The 24320-nt window shown below is 38.8% G+C and overlaps 1 protein-coding gene across 3 annotated transcripts in view; it reads right to left on the reverse strand.

The window, feature by feature from the left end:
- ITPR2 (inositol 1,4,5-trisphosphate receptor type 2) overlaps positions 1–24320 on the reverse strand; it is a 493497-nt gene that overhangs the window by 439604 nt on the left and 29573 nt on the right. For all 3 annotated transcript variants that reach the window (XM_032432655.1, XM_032432652.1, XM_032432654.1), the window contains exon 2: positions 17277–17347. In XM_032432655.1, coding sequence (XP_032288546.1) covers positions 17277–17347 — 71 coding nt within the window. The remainder of the gene's footprint in view (positions 1–17276; positions 17348–24320) is intronic.

A 24320-nucleotide genomic window follows, 5' to 3' on the forward strand; every position in this document is an offset into this window, starting at 1 on the left:
TCTATTTTAGCTTTCTGAGGACCTCCTGGATTCTTTTCCAAAGTCCAAATGTAAAATAGGCACTATTTTACATTCCCACCAGCAGTGTATAAGGGTTCTAAGATCTCCACATCCTCACCAACACACATTATTATCTGCCTTTTTGATTTCAGTCATCCTTGCAAGTGTGAAGTAATATTTGTTGTGGGTTTTATTTGCATTTCCCTGATGACTAATGATATTTAACATCGTTTCATGTGCTTAATGACCATTTTAATGTCTTGTTTTGAAGATATATCTATTCAGATTCTTTGCCCATTTTTCAATTGGGTTATTTATCTTTTTATTATTGAGTTGTAAGAGACGTTTATATATTCTAGATATAAGTCCCTTACCAGATACATGATGTGCAAGTATTTTCTTCCAGACTGTGAGTTGTCTTTACCCTTCCTTGACGTTGTCCTTTGAAACACAAAAGTTTTTAAAGTTTTTAATTTGATGAAGTCCAGTTTATCTATTTTTTGTTGTTGTTGTTGTGGCTTGTGCTTTTGATGTCATAACTAAAAAATCATTAAAGAACCCAAGGTCACAAAGATTTACTCCTATGTTTGCCTCTAATAGTTTAATAGTTTTAACTCTTATATTTAAACTCTATGATGTTCTTTGAGTTAGTTTTTGTGTATGGTCGTTTCACCTTTTTTATCATTTCATTTAATTTTTTTCATCATGATAAGTGTACTCTTTAGTCCCCATTCCCTACTTCCCCCATTCCCCCACCCACCTCCCCTCTGATAACCATCAGTTTGTTCTCTATAGTTAAGAGTCTGATTCTGTATTTGTCTCTCTCTCTCTTTTCCTTTGCTGCTTTGTTTTGTTTCTCAAATTCCATATATGAGTGAAATCATATGGTAGTTGTCTTTCTCTGTCTGACTTATTTCACTTAGCATTTATACTCTCTGGCTCTATCCATGTTGTGGTAAATGGCAAGATTTCGTTCTTTTTTATGGCTGAATAACATTCCATTGTACGTGTATATACCACATCTTCTTTATCCATTCATCCATCAATGAACACATGGGTTGCTACCATATCTTGGCTATTGTAAATAATGCTGCAATAAACAAAGGGTCCCTGTATCTCTCTGAATTAGTGTTTTTGTATTTTGGGGGGTAAATACCCAGTAGTGTGATTACTGGATCATAGGGTAGTTATGTTTTTAATTTTTTGAGGAACCTCCATACTGTTTTCCACAATGGCTGCATCAATTTACATTCCCACCAACAGTCCAAAAGGGTCCCTTTTCTTCACATCTTCACCAACACTTGTTATTTCTTGTGATTTTGATTTTAGCCATTCTGATAGGTACGAGGTGATATCTCATTGTGGTTTTGATTTCCATTTCTCCAATGATGAATGATGTTGAGCACCTTTTCATGTGTCTATTGGCCATTTCTCTTTGGAGAAATGTCTGTTCATGTCTTCTGCCCATTTTTTTCTTGGATTATTTGGGTTTTTTGGGTGTTGAGTTGTATAAGTTCTTTATATATTTTGGACACTAACTCTTTATTGGATATCATTTGCAAAAATCTTCTCCCATTCAGTAGGTTGTCTTTTAGTTTAATTGATCATTTCCTTTGCTTTGCAGAAGCTTATTTTGATGTAGTCCCAATAGTTTATTTTTGCTTTTATTTCCCTTGCCTCAGGAGACATATCTAGAAAAATGTTGCTACAGCTGATGTCAGAAAAATTACTACCTGTGCTCTTTTCTAGGATTTTTATGGCTTCAGGTCTCACATTTAGGTCTTTAATCCATTTTGAGTTTACTTTTGTGTATGGTGTGAGAAAGTGGTCCAGTTTCATTCTTCTGCATGTTGCTGTCCAGTTTTTCCAACACCATTTGTTGAAGAGACTTTGTCCTGTTGCACATGGTTCTCTCTTTTGTTGAAGATTAATTGACCATATAATCATGGGTCTATTTCTGAGCCCTCTATTCTGTTCCATTGATCTATGTGTCTATTTTTGTGCAAGTAACATACTGTTCTGATTATTACAGCTTTATAGTATAACTTGAAATCTGAAATTGTTATACCTCCAGTTTTATTTAGCTTTTTCAAGATTGCTTTGGCTAGTCAAGATCTTTTGTTGCTCCATACAAATTTTAAGATTATTTGTTCTAGTTCTGTGAAAAATGCTGTTGGTATTTTGATAGGGATTGCATTAAATCTGTAGACTGCTTTGGGTAGTATGGACACTTTGACAATACTTGTTCTTCCAATTCATGAGCACGGAATATCTTTCCATTTGTTTGTGTCATCTTCAATTTCTTTCATCAATCTTTTATAGTTTTCAGAGTACAGAAAACTTTTCACCTTTGGTTAAGTTTATTTCTAAGTATTTTATTATTTTTGATACAATTGTAAAAGGGATTGTTTTCTTACTTTCTGTTACTTCACTATAGTGTACAGAAATGCAACAGATTTCTGTATATTGATTTTGTATCTTATAACTTTACTGAATTATCTTACCAGTTTGAGTATTTTTTTGGTGGAATCTTCAGGGTCTTCTATATACAGTTTCATGTCATCAGTGAAAGTTTACTTCTTCCTTATCAATTTGGATGCCTTTTATTTCTTTTCCTTGTCTGATTACTGTGGCTAGGACTTCCAGTACTATGTTGAATAAAAGTGGTGAGAGTGGACATCTTGTTTTGTTCCTGATCTTAGGGGAAAATCTCTCAGTTTTTCCCCATTAGGGATGATACTAGGTGTGGGTTTTTCATATATGGGCTTTATTATGTTGAGGTGTGTTCCCTCTAAACCTACTTTGTTAAGGGTTTTTATCATGAATGGATGTTATACTTTGTCAAATGCATTTTCTGCATCTATTTAAATGATCATATGATTTTTATCCTTTCTCTTGTTGACGTGATGTATCACACTGATTGATTTATAAATCTTGAACCACACTTGCATCCTGGGGATAAATCCCACTTAATCGTGAATGATTTTTTCATGTATTGTTGGATTTGGTTTTAAAGCAACTTCTTGAATTTGTGCTTTCTCTCTGGTATCCACAATATTTGGCTTCCAGTGCACCCCCTGGAATTCTCACCTGCCCGTGCTGCCTCCAGACATTCAAGAACCTCACATAGACAGTGAAAAAATAAAAAAAAAAAAATTCTGAGCCTGGGATATAAAGCTATTATGATATGAAACAACTCTAGTTTTTTTTTTTTTCTAGTGGCCTAAAAAAATGTGTGTGTATGTCTGTGTGTATAAAAAAACATGGGTTTTTCTGAATATAAAACTGATAAATGACCACTGGAAAAAAGTGGGGAAATATAAAGAGTATAAAGAAAAAAAAATCCCACCTGTTTTCATACCCCAAGGATAACCATGTTTACCATTTTGGTGTATATCCTTAGAGAGACAGGCAGTTAGAGAAATTTACCAAAATACACATTCATATAGGCATATCATATTTTAGTAACTGGAAATGCATTTATATAAACTGTATATATAAATATATGCAGTTCACATAAAACTTTTTTTACACTTCACATCTTCTAATGTCATTAAATATTACCTTGAAAACATTAAATTCCCACTTAGGACACATAATGATGTAAAAATCTTTTTCCCCCTTTTGTATATTTATTCCCTCCATTAAAAGTAGTACTGTGTTAAACACTGCATCTCATGTTTCTCAAATTTTTATTTGGTTCTACAATCTTTATACTTAAAAATTCAATCTTTCACAAATATTCATCACAGGCCTATCCTACTGTAGGCACAGTGCTAGGGATACCAAGCTGAACCTTGACAAGCACACAGAAAATAGGTATTTCTCCTGTCCCCTCATTTTGTTCTGCCTCCTCGGTATACCTGCTGGCATCCTGATTTCTAATTACTTTTCCTGACCACAGTTCTTGCCTATTCCCTGTCTATCCACTGCTCTTAACGTATGCCTTTTCCCATAGCTTAGTGAAATTTATTCCTAATTCTTGCTACCTGACTATTCCTTTAGCAAACAGTTCTCAAACTTGCTGGTCTCAAGACCTCTTTACATTCTTAAAAATTACTCAGAACCCCAAAGAGATTTCCTTTTGTGGGTCATTTCTACCTATGTTTATTGTATGACAAATTAAGAACTTTACAATGCAGTAAAACACAAGCACATATTTCATTAGCCAACAGAGAGGTGACACCACCACACTTCATGTAGCCTCTGGAAAGCTCCACTATCCACTCAAGAAAGAATGAGAATGAAAAAGGCAAATAATGTCTTAGTCTCATTATGAAAAAGGTTTGATCTTACAGATCATCCTGAAAGGACCTTGAGGACCCCAAGCTACAGAACCACAAGAAGGCCTTTGTTCTTCGATCTCTTCTGTTACCTGATTCACACTGTGCATTGACCATCTCCTATGGCCTGTGGCAACCACAAGGGGACTGTCTCCAGCTAGCCTAGTTGCTATACACCGTGATGGCATGGCTCACAGGGCACATGTTAAGTGCTCCTGGTTGCCTTTGCTTTCTCTGTAAAAAGTGATTAGTTTCCAAATCCCAAAGGTTTTATTCAACTAAGTCAGTGTTTCTAGGCTATTTATAAGTTCTAGGCTATTTAAGTGATGAAACCTTGAATTCCAGGTTGTTGAATAAATTTTACTTAGGAGGGCAAGGAAGGGACAGGTAATATATCCAAATAAGACTCTAGAACAGTGCTACCAGTCCCTTGTGTTAGGATCAAAGTAGGGAACTATCTTGTTCTCCTGGTTTACACACGCATAAGCCAATTAATGGCAATACCAGCCTTTCATTTTACTAGCAATGTTGGCCAAATATATAGAAAGAAAATAAGGTGAGAAAGAAATAGGAATTAAAGAACTTCCATCGTTAATGTCTTAAGTCAAAATATTAGTTACACTGAATCAGGTGGTTTTTGCTTTGTTTTTATGTTTGCCCCCTGGACCGTCACACTGTTTTTTTTTTTAACATGACATTTCAGGTATTGAATTTTTTCTTTTATATGATAACATTACAGAACATAACTCCCAACCTAGCCACACAATTAACTTTGTTTATTTTTTAAAGATTTTATTTTTTATTTATTGGTCAGAGAGAGAGCACAAGCAGGGGGGAGCCACAGGCAAAGGGAGAAGCAGGCTCCCCGCTGAGCAAGGAGCCCAATGCGGGGCTCGATCCCAGGACCCTGGGATCTTGACCTGAGCTGAAGGCAGACACTTAACTGACTGAGCCACCCAGGTGCCCCACAATTAACTTAGTTTAACTCCGTTCCTTCTAATATTTACCCACATCGAGGTATTTAATTATGCAGATACAATCAGAAGGAAAGTTGCATAACTGTGAAGCTTTCTACAACAACCATAGCTGTACTTGTGCTTCGTTAAGTATTCTAAATAGAATCAGAGGGACGAATTCAGCAGCCCCGTTTCTAAACAGGAACTGAAACTTCTGGCATTTAGAAAATGCTAGTTTAAAAGCCAATTTTAGCCTCCCTATACCTATGATTTCAAGATAGGACACTCTTAGATGTAATGTATGGTGATTAACATAACAATAAAAAAAATTTTTTTTTAAAAAGCCTATTATCTTCCAGTTCCACATGTCCCTTGAGAGCCTCCGGAAATTTAAGTTTAACCACCTCTAAGTCCATCCAGTGGAAGACTGACGCACACATGCACGCGCGCGCACACACACACACACACACAGCAGCCAGCCATGTAGCAAAACATTAGAGAAGTACCAAAACTCAGCGAGTTCCTGGGGAGCCACCACTTTCATTTTCAGGACATCTATCTCTCTTTGTAGGGGTCCCCAGTTGAAAAAGGGCAAGCAAGGCTCAAGAAGAACACGGGTGAGTCAGTGGTGCATTGCCAAGTGAGGCTGGCTCTCTACTTTTGAGGGCTGCTTTCTTAGGTTTTTACCTACTTTATTCTCTAAAAGACAGAGTTTCCAAACTACTTCCATGCATTTGTAAAACAAACAATGCCACCCGCCTGCACCTGTTTGCTTTATTCTGAAATTGCTGTATTTACCTAGAAAACCACAAAATGTAAACAAGTCCACCTGATCGGAGAAGATCTTCAAATGGCTTACTCACTAAATCAACACCTGGGAAGGAGAGGCCGTTTACTTGAACTTGAATACACAATGTACAAATCAATCTTTTATCTCAGTGGTAGCTTAAATAAGTTAATGATTAGTAAGCTTTATGGAGATACACAGAGACTTCCATAAACAAAATATAACTTGTATTAATTTATTTAATACTCATAAGAGAGTGAAACAAGTACGGCCCACCTACCACAAACCATAGAAGTACAATCTTAATTCACATATACTTCCATTTAACAAATACATATATGACATTCTCCCACATGTAGATACTTTATGCTATAGAGCATGAGAAAACTGAAATGATTTGACTTTTTAACATGCCTTTTAATATGCCTACTATATGACAAGATAAGAGAGGACAAGAGAAATGGCTTAAAAATCACTACTATCGGGGCGCCTGGGTGGCTCAGTCCGCTAAGGGACCGACTCTTGGTTTCTGCTCAGGTCATGATCTCAGGATCATGAGATGGAGCCCTGCATAGGGCTCTGTGGTGGGCGGGGGATCTTCTTGAGATTCCCCCCCCCCCCCCCCCCCCCCTGCAAAACACACTTTTTCTCTCTCTCAAAGAAATAAATAGATCTTTTTAAAAAAATCACTACTATTTACTTCCCTGAAGAGTTTTTGAGTGAGCCATAGTTTCAGTTCTAGAAACAGTCCGTGCTTCTTACCATAATGTGTTCCTGGAAACTACAGTATAAAAAGAATGCACTTTCTATAGGAAATTCCACTGGATTAAAATAATTGGATTACTTTCCTAAGGAATACAAAGTTAATAATAAATATTACATAGGAGGAAACCTCTAACCCTCCAGATCATTTAGAAGAGCAAACATCCTATAAAAGTGATTAAAATAGTTATCATAGGGGCGCCTGGGTGGCTCAGTCATTAAGCGTCTGCCTTCAGCTCAGGTCATGATCCCAGGGTCCTGGGACCGAGCCCTGGGTTGGGCTCTCTGCTCTGTGGGAGGCCTGCTTCTCCCCCTCCCACTCCCCCTGCTTGTGTTCCCTCTCTCGCTGTGTCTCTGTCAAATAAATAAATAAAATCTTTTTTAAAAAATTAAATAAATAAATAAATAAAATAAAATAGTTACCATAAGGATCATTCTTTTCCCCAAAATTAATACTGTATCATGTAAAATCTGAAGACCTCACCAAGGACAGGCAAAGACATCTGAATGAATAAGTTATCTCTCCATCTTCTCACACAGCCAGCCACAGAGGCAAAAAAAAAAAAAACAGTCACACAAGTGTAAAGTGGGGAGACTTCATTTCTTTTTTTTCAGTGAAGTCAAGAGAGTACATCTGAGTCAACAGAACTTTGAACCACCTCAAGGCTATTCTATCTTGAGTTGGCTAAATTCATCCCTCCTGCCTCAACCTTTTCCAAAATGGCATATTAATGCAATCATACATTACATAGTCCTTTGAGACTGGCTTCTTTCACTTAGATAACACTTTTGAGATTCATTTGTGTTGTTGGGTATATCAGTCCTTCATTTCTTGTTACTATTGAGTAATGTTCCTTTATGTGGATATACCATTGCATGTATTGGTTATCCATTGACCAGCTGAGATTTTGATTGTTTCCAGTTTTTGCTATAAACATTCATGTACAAATCTTTGTGTGAACTTAATTTTTCACTGCTTTCAGTTAACACCCAAGAGTGAAATTTGGGGGTCATATAGTATGTGCATATCTAACTTTATAAGAAAGTGCCAAACTCTTTTCCAAAATGGCTGTAGAATCTTGTACAACCCCAGCAATGTATGAGAGTCCTAGTTGACCTGCATCCTTGTCAACACTTAGTATTTTCAGTATTTTTTTTTAAGATTTTATTTATTTATTTGACAGAGAGAGACAAATCGAGAGAAGGAACACAAGCAGGGGGAGTGGGAGACAGAGAAGCAGGCTTCCTGCTGAGCAGGGAGCCCAATGTGGGGCTCGATCCCAGGACTCTGGGATCATGACCTGAGCCGAAGGCAGATGCTTAATGATTGAGCCACCCAGGTGCCCCTTTTTTTAATTTCAGCCATTTTTGTAGTGGTACTTCATGGTGGCTCTTGATACTGTGATGTTTTCTTCTGGCACCTTAAATGTTGATATTCCCCGAGATTCCAATTAGGGTACTCTTTTCTTCTCACTCTCACAGCTTTAAAGTCAATCCATATTTTAATCAATTTCAAATCTCTATTTTTCCATCTAGATTTCTGAGTCTCCAGGTCAATATATCCAGCAATCTTCTAAATCTACCTCTCTGGCAGAAAGGATGCCAGAACCAAGTTCATTACTGTGGTAAACTGCAAAAAGGCCATAAATTCTTCCTGTCCCTGTATACACGTCCTGTTTCTAGTGACTTTGCAGCTCTGCCTATCCAAAGGCCCAGCCAATGTCTCCATTCTTTGCATCTGAACATTTACTAATGTGACACAAGCAGAGGTTTGAACAGTGATGAGCACTGATGTTTTCCCTTTCTTGCTGGTGTCATACTATCCTAATGTGAAGAATCTGAGCTAGCCTGCCAGGCAATAAGAGACATATGGCCCAGCCACCCCCATCAACAACCTATCCACTGGCAGATATGTGAGTGAAAGCATCCTAGACCATCCAGCTGCAAAATACCCAAAGATACATGAGCAAGTTCAGCAGAAATCAGCAAGGCCAGCTCAGAACAAAAGAATCAGCCAACGAACCACAGATTCATGAATTAAACAAATGGATGCTAAGTGAGCCACTCAGTTTGGGGGTGTTTTGACAGACAGTAAGATAGAAAGAGCTGATATAATTACCTTCCCCTATCAAGTAGTTTCTTTTGTATTCCATATTTCAATACATGCTACTACCATATACTACATTGCCCAAATCTGAAACCTGGGAGAATTCTGGGACACACGCTCCCCTCACCTCCACCTCCCACCCCACTTCTACATACAATTAGTCATCAAGCCCTAATATGGTCAAATACATCCCCTTCTCACCATCCATAGCTACTAGCTTATTCCATTACCAAATTTTCTAGACTATTTTTAATAGTCTCCTAGTTGATATCCCATCCTATATTTCCAACCTCTCCATGCAAGAGAACAGTCTTTCAAAATTTCAATTCTGATCATGTCTCAGATCAGCTTAAAATTCTTTAATAGTCCTCCACTGTCTTAACATAAATAGCAAATGCCTCAGCGCAGTATACAAGGTCATGAGGCATCTGACCCTCCTCCAAGCTCATCTCTGCCACTCTTCCACATTCTCCTAAGCTTTAAACATTCTTAAAAGCCACAAACACACATGGGTCATGCCACTGCACTCCTCTGCACCTCAGCCAGAAATGCTTCTTTCTCCTCCACCCCCTTCATTCTACTTGGTTAACAACCGCTCCTCCTTCCACAGCTCCAGCTCACCTCCATTCTTCTGAATTCCTAAACAAATTACAGTCCTCTTCTCTGTGCTTCCAAAGCCCCTTGGGCTTAAAAGCAGTACAGTTAATGGTTAAGGGTCTGGATTTCAATCAAAGTTTTGCTTCCTTTTCATTGTATAACCTTGAACAAATTATTTAACTTCTCCAACCTCAATTTCCTCAGCTATAAAATGGTATGTGCCAGAGAATGTTACCCCTCACCCCCAATATCCATTCCCTTCTTCCTTTCGGTAACAGAACTCCTATTAGGTAGGCACGTGGCCAGCCCACTAACCACCACATTCCTCAGCCTCCTTACAGCAAAATGTGGCCGTATGTATTTGTCTCCTGTGGCTGCCAGACTAAATGGCTACAAACTTGGTGGCTAAAAACAACAGAAATTTATTCTCCTGTCGTTCTGAAGGTCATAAGTCCAAAGTCAAGGTGTCGACAGAGCCATGTTCCCTCTGAGGGATCTAGGAAACAATCCTCTCTTGTCTCTTCCAGCTTCCGGTGGCCCCAGGTACTCCTTGGCCTGTGGCAATATAACTGCATGCTCTGTGTCTGTCTTTGCATGGCCTTCTCCTCTGTGTGTGTGTCTTCTCTTCTTCTGTCTCTTACATGGACACTTGTCATTGGATATGGAGCCCACCTGGGTAATCCAAGATGATCTCATCTCAAGATTCTTAACGTAATTATATTTGCAAAGACTCTTTTTTCCTCACTAATAAGATAACATTCACAGGATCCAGGTATTAGGACATGGACTTACCTTTGGGGGCCACCATTCGACCCAATATGCCATGTGACAATAAAGTATGAATGGGAGTGATATATGAGGTTCAGATGTTCCTGAAAGAAAAATCTACTTGCCCTGGATTCCTTTTATCCCCTTTCTTTTTTTTTTTTTTTAAGATTTTATTTATTTGAAGACAGAGTGAGAGAGAAAGTGAGCAAGGAGAGCAACAGAGGCAGAGGGAGAGGGAGAAGCAGACTCCCCACTGAGCAGGTAGCCCAACGTGGGACTCGATCCCAGGACGCTAAGATCCCAACCTGAGCTGAAGGGAGACGCTTAACCAACTGAGCCACCCAGGTGCTCCTCCCCCCTTTCCACTGACTGGGAAATGGTGACAAATGGAACAAATTTGGGAGCCATGTGTTGAGGATGGTAGGGTTGCCAAGATGGTTCTGATCCACTCACCTAGGAACTATGAAATGAGAGAGAAATAACTTCTATCATATATAAGCCATTGGTGGTGGTGGTTGTTTTATTTCTGGTGTAGCACCTATCTAATTCATGCAGATATGCTGTGTCAGTAATAATACATACCTCTTAGGGTTATGTAAGGATCACATGGATTAACAGAATATGAAGCATTACCTGACATATAGTGAAAACTAAATAAATGTGACATCCGCAGTGGTAGCAGGAGAGTAGGCTTGGTCACATTTCAGTATCATTGGCTAACTTGTCTATCTCCTAGAAGACCAAATGTATTGGGGTAAATGGCTGAGTGCTTTCTTCTTCGCATTATACTTGAAAGAATGCCAAGTGTTCTGTCACTGTTTGAAAAAAAGATGCAGTTCAGCTTTGCATACTATTTCCCTATTTTCATTTCATCCTTTGGCCCTTCTCTGAAACCTCACTGAGAAGAGTAAACTTACTATCCAGTTGCCACTGCTTCTTAGAGTTTAATAACATAGACTTAGCTGTAGAAGGTTCTTACTATGATGACTTACCACATATACACAGGGTCGGTGCAGCAGTAACATTCAACTGGAGGTTTTAAAGGGTTTTTTTTGTATAAATCATGTAATTTTTGGCTTAGAAATCCATTGGAATTTTCTAGACTTCTTTGTAGGAAACTACAAAATGCTATAACCTAAAAAAACTTCACTTGATACATGTAGAAGTTTTCATCTTCTGCTATTCACCCTACAGATTAGTATGTTAGAATGCACCCTTGACACCAATGAACTTAAATCTAGAGGACTAGATTTTAAGACTATAACAAAATAACATGTCTACACATTGCTTTATTATAAAACAACTAATCAGCCAGGGACTTTGTTATATGCTGGGTGGTGTTAAGATCCCAAAAAAGGATCTGACGACAGACCTGAAATTATATTGTCTTTAAGAAAGACTTTTGAATCACAGACCTGTATACCTCTGAAACAAATGATACATCATATGTTAAAAAAAAAAAAGAAGAAGAAGAAGAAGAAGATAGCAGGAGGGGAAGAATGAAGGGGGGGAAATCGGAGGGGGAGACGAACCATGAGAGACTGTGGACTCTGAGAAACAAACTGAGGGTTCTAGAGGGGACAGGTGTGGGGGGATGGGTTAGCCTGGTGATGGGTATTAAAGAGGGCATGTATTGAATGGGGCACTGGGTGTTATATGCAAACAATGAATCATGGAACACTACATCAAAAACTAATGATGTATGGTGATTAACATAACATAATAAAAATAAAAGAATTACAATTTTTTCTAGAACTTTATTCATTCATTCAACAAAAATTAATTCAGCACCGACAATATGCAAAGCACTGTTCTTAATCTTGGTAATTCCCCAGAAGGCAAGGCTATCACAGTCTTTACCCTCATACAGTTTATAGCCTAACTGCAGGGCTTTCAAATAAAGAAACAGGTGCAACTTCTGAGCATGCACAAGTAATGTGACTTTGTGTCTTCAGGCCCAAGTTCACTGACAACTCCAGTGGACAGTTTCCAGCATGCTAACAGCCTCCAACCTCCAATTCCCCCATCTCTCTTCTCTTCATGAAAGCTTTCCCTGACTCTTGGAGAACTGGCTCAGCTACAAGCAGGAGTAGCCCAGATGTTGTTGTGGAAGAGGGTGATAATGCCTTTTTAGGGGCAACCCGTAACCCACAGAGGATGGAAGTTGGCCCCAGCTTTTCTGTCCTTGGGCAGATTCTGAGGCATGGTCCTCATGGAGTCTCAGAGGGCCCCAACAGCACTGAGTTCCAGTTGCCACAGTGATGGACGGTAATGGACAATTTGTTGCCTTTTCTTTCCCTAGGCTCACTTCCCCCCATTTCTTCATCCGTGCTTCCAGAGATCACCTCCCATCTCTTCCAAAGTCTGAGTTGTAGAGACTCTAACACAATCATACTCTATTTCTCCTCAGAGATATTCAATAACACTGGAATAACACATGGATTCAGAGGATCACACATCTACCTTTTACCAACTTAACAAATTTCAAGGTGTTGTAAGGCTGGGAATTTGAATAAATAATTTGGATAAGAGTTAAGATCTGAGAGAGAGAGAGCTAGAGTGAGAGACAGAGTGAGTGGCAGGCTAGAATAATAAGCCAATCAATGCTAATAAAATGAAATGTAACAGATTCTCTACTTGGTTCTAACATACCAGTTATACAGCACAGGAGGAGGAAAATGAGGATTCAGAGATACAAATAAAAAGCATCAGGAGTCTGGGTTGACTAACAGCTAGAGGTGAGTTAGGGAGTCCTGCCCAGGACTCTTGGGCCACAAGCATAGGATCCCAAACAGAGGAAAATCCTCATCATACTGCAACCAAATGTACTATGTTCTCTTCTTTCTACACCTCTAAGGATTACATTGACAAACGGGAGCCTAACCAGAAAACAAACAAAACAGTATAATGAAAACTAGAGAAATCACTGTGAGGAATTTGTGAATGGCCACAAGTGAAAGACTTTTAAAAAGTAAGCCTGTAGAAGGAAAGATCTGCAGAAATGTGATCATTCTAAACAATACTTCAAAGGGCTGTTGTGTGGAAGAGGGATTAGATTTAATCTATGTGGGTGTACAGAACCACTAAGTAAAACTTAAAGGAGGGGATAATTCAATAAATAGTATGGTAGAGTGATTAAAAACAAAAAGCTCTGGAGTCAGTGACCTAAAGATGGCTACATAACTTCTTTATACTTAACTCTGTCAACTGCAAAACTGGGAATAGCAACAATTTCCACTTTATAGGGTTATTTTTTTTTAAGATTTTATTTATTTATTTGACAGAGAGAGACAGAGTGAGAGAGGGAACACAAGCAGGGGGAGTGGGAGAGGGAGAAGCAGGCTTCCTGCCGAGCAGGGAGCCCGATGCGGGACTCAATCCCAGGACCCTGGGATCATGACCTGAGCCCAAGGCAGATGCTTAACCAACTGAGTGACCCAAGTGCCCCCCTCAGTGGTATTCTTCTCAAAAACTTAACCCCAGTCTAATCATGAGAAAAACATCAGGCAGACCCTAAATGAGGGGACATTCTACAAAATACCTGGCCAGCATTCTTCAAAAGTATCAAGGTCATGAAACATGGAAAGACTGAGAAAATGTCAGAGACCAGATTAGACTAAGGAGCAGGATGACTAAATGCCCCGTGGGGTCCTGGATGGGATCAGGGATGAGGAAGGGAGAGCAGTCAAAAAACTGGTGAAATCCAAAGGAAGTCTGGAACTTAGTCAATAGTAATGTACAAATGGTAATTTCTTAGTTTTGACAAATGCACCATGGTTATGGAAGATGCTAACACAGGGGCAACTGGGTGAAGAGGAACCCTCTGTACTACTTTTATAACTTCTCTGTACATCTGAATTTATTCCAAAGTTTAAGGTTTATCTCTTAAGAAAATAGGCAGTATTTGACCATGAGAGGAATTATGCACTGACAAGAGAAAGCCACTGTGCTTCTGTTAATATTAGTCTGATTACGTGGTTTCTACTGAAAAATAACTGTCAATCAGGTTTTAAATAGCCCTTGGGAAGTTATTGCTAAAACTCAGTTTTCTCAGGGAGCCTCGGTGGTTCAGTCGGTTAAGCGTCTGCCTTCGGCTCAGGTCATGATCCTGGAGTCCTGGGATTGAGCCCCACATCGGGCTCCCTGCTCAGCAGGGAGTCTGCTTCTCCCTCTCCCCCTGCCGCTCCCCCTGCTTGTGCTCTCTCTCTCTTTCTCAAATAAATAAAATCTTTTAAAAAAAACAAACTCAGTTTCCTCTTTTCATACATGAGGCAATGTGACACAGTCAAAAGAATGCTTTGCTGCATAGTTGTGTGTATTGGAGAGAATCACTTTAACCCTTTTGGAGCTCTGGTTCCTCATTCCAAAAACTGGGGGAGTTGCACTAGATTAACTTTTAATTGCCTAGAAGCTCTAAAATTGTATGGTTCACTCAGACAAATAATAGACTGAAAAACAGAAATCTTTTCAAATTAATTTGAGACTATCATTTGTATGGCTGAGGCAAGAGGAACTGAGGTGTAGCGGAACCACAATATGCTATTGTTTCTTCACCTTATCTAAAAAGTAACAATGAGGGAGGGTGCTCTGGAAACTTGGCTGAGGAGTCTGGAAAGGCAGGGGTGGCAATGCTGGGAGGCCAGTCTATGAAAAAGAACGATGATTTTTAAAGCCAGAGGGCACAGGGGGAATACGCGCAGGCAGAGAATGGTGAGATGCAAGAGCTGTAAAAGGACGAGCTATGTGAAAAGACAAGGCATCTGGGACAAGAAGGCACCCTTATGGCTGCTGAGCAGTCTGAAGACCAAGGCAAGCCCATCTCAGGGCATTATCCGCTGGGACTCTGTCATGACGGGGTTCCAAGAATCATCAGAGAAGAGTCAGAGCTTTAAGATAAAAGGAAACCCTCAATCCCCAGAAGAAGAAAAAAGGACTCTCCTTCTCTGATGATGAATGGCATAAGAAAAATGGTTTAGTCTTCAACTAGAGGTAGAAAATCAGAGCAAACTAGCAAGGACAATGACGGAGAGTATTAGATTACAGGAAAAGCCGGCCTTCCAAGGGCAGGATGGAGCACCTGAGTGATTCATACTTTGAACCAGTGCCCACCGAATAACATGACACCAAGCATCTGTATATAATTACCTCCTGGGTACAGAGTGTTACCACAGGGCTCCCTCAAATACACTAAAATAATCTTCACGCTTTAAAACAATTCGCTTCACTGGGAAAGAGGAAAAGAAAGAAAAGGTGGCCACAAACCCTGAAGGTTATCTTTGAAAGATTAATCTCCCCTGACCGCCAGAGGAGTAAGACTACCCGATCGCATGGCGGTGATGTGTGGAGCGACCCTGGGAACCAAGTTCTATCATGTGACCCCAGGGAATGTTTGGGTCTCTCATCCGAAAGCATCTAACGTCTAGCTTTTGGGATGTCTAGGATGGGCAAGTGCCTGGAAAACAAGGAAAAAGTAGAATCCTGTCCTCGAAGAGAGTACAACATAAGAGCAGAGTCAAATATGTTAAAAGGAAATACATTATGCCTTTCGATGATAAGTTAACCGTCTTTTCTATAATGATTTAAAACACTTCACTTTTATTCTCTGGGAAGATTTCGAGCCTCACAAAGCTCTGGTGGGGGCGGGGGGGCATTGTTCTTGTTATGACCCACCCTTGCTCTCACCAGCCAACGACAAATGCCCTTTGAGGCTCAAAGTGGTTAGGCGACCTACTTAAAATGACACAGCCAGTGAGCAGCACAGTCAAAACCTGAACCCCATGCTTTTTCCTGTTACAGAGACAGATTTGTTTTCCCCATTTGCCTTAGAAACGCCACAGCACTATTTACTCATCAGTCGCACTGCTGACTCTCCTCGCTGGCAGTTTTATGGTGAGTCTGTCCTCAGTAAGGGCCGTTGAGGGAACACCTCACTTGCCCAGAGTGAGGGGAGAGTCCCTACTGACTAGTTTCGTGGGTGCTTCTAATGGGCAGTGTCTCTCCCACGGCGGGTTTTATGTTAATTTCTCCATGTGGAGGAAAAAATGGGAGTTCTCCTTCAAAGTGACCGATCTAATTCAAAAAAATATTTATTGGGCTTGTCACTCCGCAAGGTTCTGAGTATAGAGAAAATGAAATATATATGATATTCTTATAATGAGAATTGGGTGGAAAAGTGTCTGTCACAGGGAGTGAAACAAGGGAAACATTTGCCGAATGTGAACATCCTGACTTGGGTCTGGGACTCTGGGGAATCCCTTCCACTTTCTCTCTCTGGAATTTTATCCCACATTAAAGCTGCTTTTCACCAGTATGAGAAGGAATGCTTCCACAGTGTGTTCAAAGTGAATGCTGCTTTAAAATTATTTTTATTACTGTAAGTACACACAAACTATGAAATTGATTTGAGCAAGCTTTTAATTGCTGATTTTAGTTTGTCTATGATTCTTCGCAGATTCCATTAATCCTTCCTTCGTAACAGTCCAGTTACAATCGGTCTCCTATTATGGCCCACGTCTCAGTTGATATTATCAAGCTAACTCTAAAATTATACTTAGAAAGGAGTTCTAAGACAATTATTCGTTATTAGATGCCATCCAAAGTGACATTTTAAAAGCTACAAGAACAAATCACTGTTACCCTCTTGGAGATTTAAGATAAAGAGCTGATAATGAAACACAAACATTTATAGTATAATTGTCCCAGGAATACATAAATAAATATTTGGCTGTATTTATTGGTTTGGAAAGTAGCCTTTCAGAGTTCATCATCAAGATTTCCCTTCAAGAGACTGACTATTGTCCAGCAAAACAAAAATCGAAATTACTCTTTCCTTGTAAATCCTTCAATGTGTAAAAGAAGAAAAACAATGAAGAAATTTTTGAAAGACTTTTCAGTGGACATATTTATACGTGAAAGTGTCACGCTGAATAAAGTTTTAACATGACTTATTTTAAGACACAAAAATAATCTCATGCCCTTATGTCACATAATAAAAAATATATATATTTATTTCTTACCTCTGAATTTTTTGGGAGGGTTGGCGAGGTCTCCTGCCTCCGGGTGCACGACACATCTGTCATCCACTAACCTAGAAGACAAAGCATGTTGACGTTGATAACCTCATCATGTTCATAAAGCACAGACTTCATGTGGCTACTGTATAAATACTTACAAAAAGTATGAATACCATTTTTCACCAAAAAACTTTTTAACAATCATAAATTTGTAAAAAGATTTTGTTATAAAGATACTTTAAAGCAGGGTTTATGAAATTGAAAATTTTGGTTAAGGGGAAGGAAACCGGTTAGGTAAATCATGATATAGACAAATGATGGAACACTGTAAAGCTATTTAAAAGTTTATTTTTAAAATGTACTGGCCTGCAAAATATTTATAATATGTTTATGAAAATAAGTGGTAACAAACCAACAAGATATCATATATATTTAAACACACACCCACACACCCTCTAAACATACACATTTAAGGAACGGAACACAGACACCAAAATATTAACAGTGGTCAGATTACATAGTTTTGATTTTCCTTTATTTTTTTCCTGTGTGTGTGTTTGGTGGGGTATTTTGTTTGTTTGTTTGTTTTTTAACAAGGAATGTGTGAGCTCAGGAGATCAGGCTCACAGAAGGACCATAAAATGGGTGGTAATGAGATATCCTGCATTCAAACCCTGAGTCAGCCGCTTCCTAGGTAGGTGACTTTGAGCCTCCTTCTTTATACCGGTATAATAAACATACCTACCTAGCATTGCTAGGACAATTAAATGACCTAATATCTCTAAAGAACCTAGTATAGTTTCTGGCACATAGTAAGCTTTTCAATAAGTGTTTAATAGATAAATAAAAATCAAGGAACGTGGGGCACCTGAGTGACTCAGTTGGTTAAGCATCTGCCTTTCAGCTCAGGTCATGATCTCAGGGTCCTGGGATCGAGCGCCACGTCTGCCTCCCTGCTCAGAGGGGAGCCTGCTTCTCTCTCTCCCCTCTCCTCGTTCTCTGTCTCTCTGTTTCTCTCAAATAAATAAAATCTTTAAAAAAAAAAAAATCAAAGAACTTGCCTGCCTTATTCCTTACCATACAGTCTGCTTCTAGAAGAATGCCTGACACATACTAGGTACTCAGTGAATATTAATCAAATGAATAAATCACCCTTATAGTTACAAAAACATATTTAATTCCTATTAAAATATTCATTAGAAGCCAGTTTCTAGGACAATACCAAGAGAGAAGCTCAATCTCTGACCTGAGAGCCAGGAGACATGAACCTCCTGTTCAAAGAGAATTATCTAACTACCAAACCTTATTCACTAATATTCATTTTCTTCATTGGCTAAGTGGCAGGAATAACTGGATTTTTTTCCAGGATATTGTGAGAATGCATGTGAATTAGTTCTAAATTTATGAATTCATTTGAAAGGAGGTGCCCGAGTTGCAACAAAGAAACAAATAAAAAAAAAAAAAAAAGCAAACAAAAACCCATATAACCAGAATCACTAGTATGCATCAACTCAGCACTGAGTAAACCCCAATTTGTGATCAATTGTCCCCTTGAATTAGGATGACTAACTAAATCAAAATGAAACTTTTGGTTCCTGATTTATCTGGTTACCAAAAGCAGACACTTCCTAAATCACCAAATTTTTCTATGGCGTCCAATTTCCACAAAACAAAATGCTAACTTGGTCGAGCAATATGGTTCTTTCTTTGATTTTTTTTTTCATATATACTTCATTCACACTGGTTTACTAACATGTGGTTTTACAAGAGTTGCCAAGCATGCAAGATATTCCTTTTAAAAGTCTTTAAAACTGTTTTTCTTAGAAACAGGAAGTCATATTGGGTCAAGAGAAAGTAAACCCAAACCTCCACAATATCCAGTTTCAGCCTAGAACACTGAATGTGAAAGGCTCAGAGAGTCCTGAGAATGTCACAACATAATACTTAATTTTTCTTAAGTGCTACGAATTAAAAGCTCTTCTAATTATTTAAGACATGTTAAGAATTCAAAATATAACGATCAAAACAACCATAATCTTTTTTAGAACACATAAATATTGTATGAAAAGCAGCATTGATGTTCTACTCATTCTTTGTGCCTACCCATCCCCCAGAAATATAGACCCCCACTATAAAGCCCACAAAGAGTCCCTACCTGCATGGGTTAATCATCAAGAGGAATGAGAAAAACTGAAGCTATAAATCAGATCACAGTGCATTTATGTGAACACTTATACCTCTCCTCAATTACATGACAGCCCAGATTAAAACATAATAACTAAGAATGACTTCAGTTCTGAGAATTGGTCCTATTCTTTATAGACACACATCTGTGAAAATCACAAAATCATTCCATCATACAGACTTAAATAATTGCAAATGAAAATGGAAGAAAAGGAAGGACGGGATAGGAAGGGGGAAAAAAGCAAGGAGTGTGAGTCTGTTACAAAGACATACACCATCACTGATGCTAAAAGCTAAATAGGATTTTAATGGCAGTTATTGGCACAACGTCTTCATTACTCCCACAGCCTCTTCTTGAATACCTCCAAGGTCAGAGTAGCCATCATTTACCATCTTTCTGATAGCGTGAATATCAGAGAGGTGTTTTATATGGAGGGGAAATAGCACCCTGTGTTTCCCATTACTGCACTTATCACATTTTCATTAAACTGCTTGCTTAATTGTCTGGATCTTCCAATAAATTACAGCTTCATGAAGTCAGGAACTGAATCCATCTTGTTTACTATTATATCTTTGGCAACTTCGAGCATGAGTTATAGTAGATATTAAATATCTGTTACGTGAATAAATTAGTCAGTGAGTAAAATGAGACTTGCTTCCCAAATAACTTTCTCTTTTTAGTCCCAGTTCTTTCCTCTGGAACTATGTACACTAAGTTTTCTTTTTCTGGGATGAATAAGACTATTTCTCTCCAATTCTTTCTCACACGGATATTTATCAGGGAGCTCAACATCTTTTCATACACCCCAAGTGTCAACATCCCCCTTAAATATGATCCTAGACTATCCACATGAGTCCAGATAGGCCCTCCAACGAGTGCTCCACAGGGGACTCTTGCCTCCTTCCTTCTGATACAATGCTTACAGTTATGTGTCCTAAGGTCATGGCAGCTTCCGTGGCAGTCAGGCCCACCTCTGACTCTCACTGGGTTTATAGCTACACAACAATCCCAGGTCCTTTCCATGTGTCCTGCCATCAGTACAGGCAGGCTCTCTCACCCACCACTGGAGCAGTTAACTTTTATGACCTAAGGACAAGAATTTACAATTGAATAGGGATTAATACAAAGTTCAACCTTTGGCCTATGGGCAGAAATTATCTAAAAACCATTTATCCCATCCCTAGCTAGTTCATTAAGAGACGCTGCCATGATTACTGCCCATGTTAATCGCTCATACACAGTATTTTCTAAACTTGGCTAATTGGCTAGAGCATGTGGGGAGTTAAAATAATAATCATTACCATAACACTAACAACAACAACGAGTTTCTTTGGTCCAGATCTACAGAATCAAAACTTCTGGGGATCAAGACCAAGATTCTGTATTTTTTAAAAATCTCTCCAGGGGCGCCTAGGTGGCACACTCGGTTAAGCATCAGACTCTTGGTTTTGGTTCAGGTCGTGATCTCAGGGTCATGAGATCGAGCCCCAGGTGGGGCTCCATGCTCCTTGCAGAGATTCTCTCCTGAGAATCTTGAGAGAATCTTGAGATTCTCTCTCCCTCCGCCCCTCCTGCACTCTCTCTCTCTCTTTCTCTCTCTCTCTCAAATAAATAAATAAATCTTTTTAAAATCTCTCACTTTCCTTAAATGGATCAGGAGTACCTGTTCTGCATTCCCATAGTACTCTAGGCTATCCTCTATCAATAAAACTTATCACACTCCATCATAATTTTTTTTATACATAGGTCTCTAATGCTATAAATGATAAGTTCCAAGAGAGATCATTTCTGTTTTGCTCACCATAATGTGCCCAACTTTAAGCATTAGACCTCAAACACGGAAGGTGCTAAATAATTATTAATTGAGTGAATGGGTGTCTTTTTGAATCACTGAATAAGTCAATAATGTTATTTTTGGTAAGTCATAGAAACAGTAAAAATAACTGGAACCAATAAACAGTTGCCTAAAAGTAGATATAAGGAAGGGGTGGGTAACATTTCCCATCTAGATGTGTTTCAGAAAATTATCAAAAATATCAAATCCTGAAAGAGGCCAAGATAGCCTATTTTAAATAACTATAACTCATATAGCCCCTTTCAACCCAATAAAAAAATCTCAAAGACATGAAGTTGAGCTTCAAAGAAGCAAGTCCCAAACTAGTAAATGCTATATAATTCCGTTGATATAGTAGGCATAAATTGGCAAAACTAAATAGTAGCTATTTTAGAAATATGCATGGAGTATAAACAAATTATTGTATAAAAATACATGGCTATCAGATTTTTTAAAAGATTTCCAAAAGAAAGCAAATTATCCTTTGATCTCTAGACCCTTATTATTCCACCAACTGCGAAGAAAAATGTCACATAGTAGGTAAAATATGTTAGTCATGTGAATAAAGGGAAATCTTTCAAAAATGGAGTAGGGAGGATAGAAGGGGAGATTGGAAGAGGAGGCCATACCACTCAAGGTCAATTACATGAAGAATTGTCAAGTACAGACTCCAACAAAAAAAAAACATCAACAGGAAGAATCATCAATTACAGGCCCCCAAAAGGAAAGATGTATATACTGCATCTTCTATAAGAAATCAACCACCCTTGAAACTCAGCCATTGAGAAACTATCATCGCCCTGGACTCATGCTTTTCTCCAATGGACTTTCCTTCAAAACCATCCCTCTCAACTTCTCCCTCCTTCTCCATAAAATAATGGTCCTCTCCTTTGTTTGTTGGACTTGCCTATGGTTTTGCCACAGCCTGCATGACCCAAATTGCAATTCTGTTATTCCCAAATAAACCCAATTTTGCTGATAAAAAAACTTTTATTTATTTATTTATTTTTTTAAAGATTTTATTTATTTGACAGAGAGAGACACAGCGAGAGAGGGAACACAAGCAGGGGGAGTGGGAGAGGGAGAAGCAGGCTTCCTGCTGAGCAGGGAGCCCGATGTGGGGCTCGATCCCAGGACCCTGGGATCATGACCTGAGCAGAAGGCAGATGCTTAACGACTGAGCCACTCAGGCACCCCAAAAAACTTTTATTTTTAAAGTTAACAATCGTTATCTTTTTCCTTCAGAAACCACAAAAGAAACTATTTCTAGTTTGAATACTTTGTAAAATAAGTATATTACTTTCCTGATGTTGGCCTACCATGTGTATCTGATCCTTGTACCATTAAGTGATATAGTTCATTTCTAATGAAATCCACTCTGAAGCACATTTAAACAAAAGGAATTTAGGGCGAAAGAGAAAGTGGGGAATCCACAATGGATATTATCAAAAACGTGTACTAAGAAAGGGGGTTAGGATTGTGGCTAGGTTCATAAGCATGATGGAATTGCCCTCAGGATGCCTAGGTGGCTCAGTCCCTTAAGTGTCTGCCTTCGGCTCAGGTCATGAGCTCAGGGTCCTGGGATCGAGTCCCACATGGCATCGGGCTCGCTGCTCAGCGGGGAGTCTGCTTCTCCAACTGCCTGCCGCTCCCCCAGCTTGTGCTCCCTCACTCTCCCGCTCTCGCTCTCTCTCTGACAAATAAATAAATAAAATCCCTTAAAAAAAAAAAAAAGGAATTGCCCTAAAAGTACTTCCAGAACTTGACCACAAATAACTTTATCCCCAAATCTGGGTTCACTTTGCTGGCCATATAAATTTCTCTCTTAAATTCTGCAGTCCTCTGGCGTCTTACCTAAACTACCCATCCTCCCCACAAAACCCCACCACCTGCCATCCCACAGACCCCACAACCCTGGCACCTATTCACCTCCCTCTTTCACCTTCATTTAGAAGCAGCACTAGAACAGAAGAAAAAAAAAAACAAAAAACTAAGTTTTAATCCTTGGTCTGCCACTACAAAACCAGCTGTGTCTACACTGGTCCTTTAACCTCTCTGTACCTTATTTCTTAAATGGGGCAGTTGTGATCTCACAAGTTCCTTCTTTTTCTGGTTTTTGGTTTTTGTTTTTTTTTTCATTTCTCCTATTTTGTTATTAGAGCTGGCTTGTGGTATCATTCCTTAATAGCAAACCGACATTTATAATATTTTCAGTGTAGTGTGAATGTTTAACTGTTTAGTATCAATGTTTTTAAGTTGATGTATTATTTTATCATTCCAAGCAAAGTACAAGTATGTGATTTTGTTCTGTTCACTCATCATTGTCTCAGAACATGGTGTCAAAAGATCTTAAGATCTTGCCATTTAGTAATATGGACATTTTGTACTTATAGGACTCAAGTTGCCCAAGTAAGGAACCAACCTCAAGCCTATAGATTCTTGTTTGTATGCCTATTAATTTGTCTCATAATTCAGAGTAACTGAACAGGAAATTCTTCAGATGTCCAATTTCATACCTTATAACTGATAGGTCTCACGAACATAATCCCTGCACAAAGCCATAAGCAATTCAAATCATGCAAAGAGAGAAATAACCATTGCCAAAACTTTCTGCCAAAAAGTGATCTACTTTATAAATGCAAAACAGATGCAACATACCAAATTCACTCATAGCTATATTCCTACTTTGCCTGTCTATAATGAAAAGAAGAATTAATTTCACTTTTGTTTGCCATTTGAAATGTGTGGTTCCAGGCACCTGGGTGGCTCAGTCGGTTAAGTGTCTGCCTTTGGCTCGGGTCATGATCCCAGCGTCCTGGGATCAAGACCCACATCGGGCTCCTTGCTCATCAAGGAGCCTGCTTCTCCCTCTGCCTGCCGCTCCCCCTGCTTATGCTCTCTCTCTCTCTCAAATAAATAAATAAAATCTTTAAAAAAAAAAAAAACTTTAAAAAAAGGTTAATGTTCTCCTTAAAAAAAAAAGAAATGTGTGGTTTCTAAAAATTAAACCAACAAAATTTAATAGTAT

Source organism: Phoca vitulina, unplaced genomic scaffold (assembly GCF_004348235.1).
Source record: "Phoca vitulina isolate PV1807 unplaced genomic scaffold, GSC_HSeal_1.0 scaffold49, whole genome shotgun sequence".
NCBI lineage: Eukaryota > Metazoa > Chordata > Mammalia > Carnivora > Phocidae > Phoca > Phoca vitulina.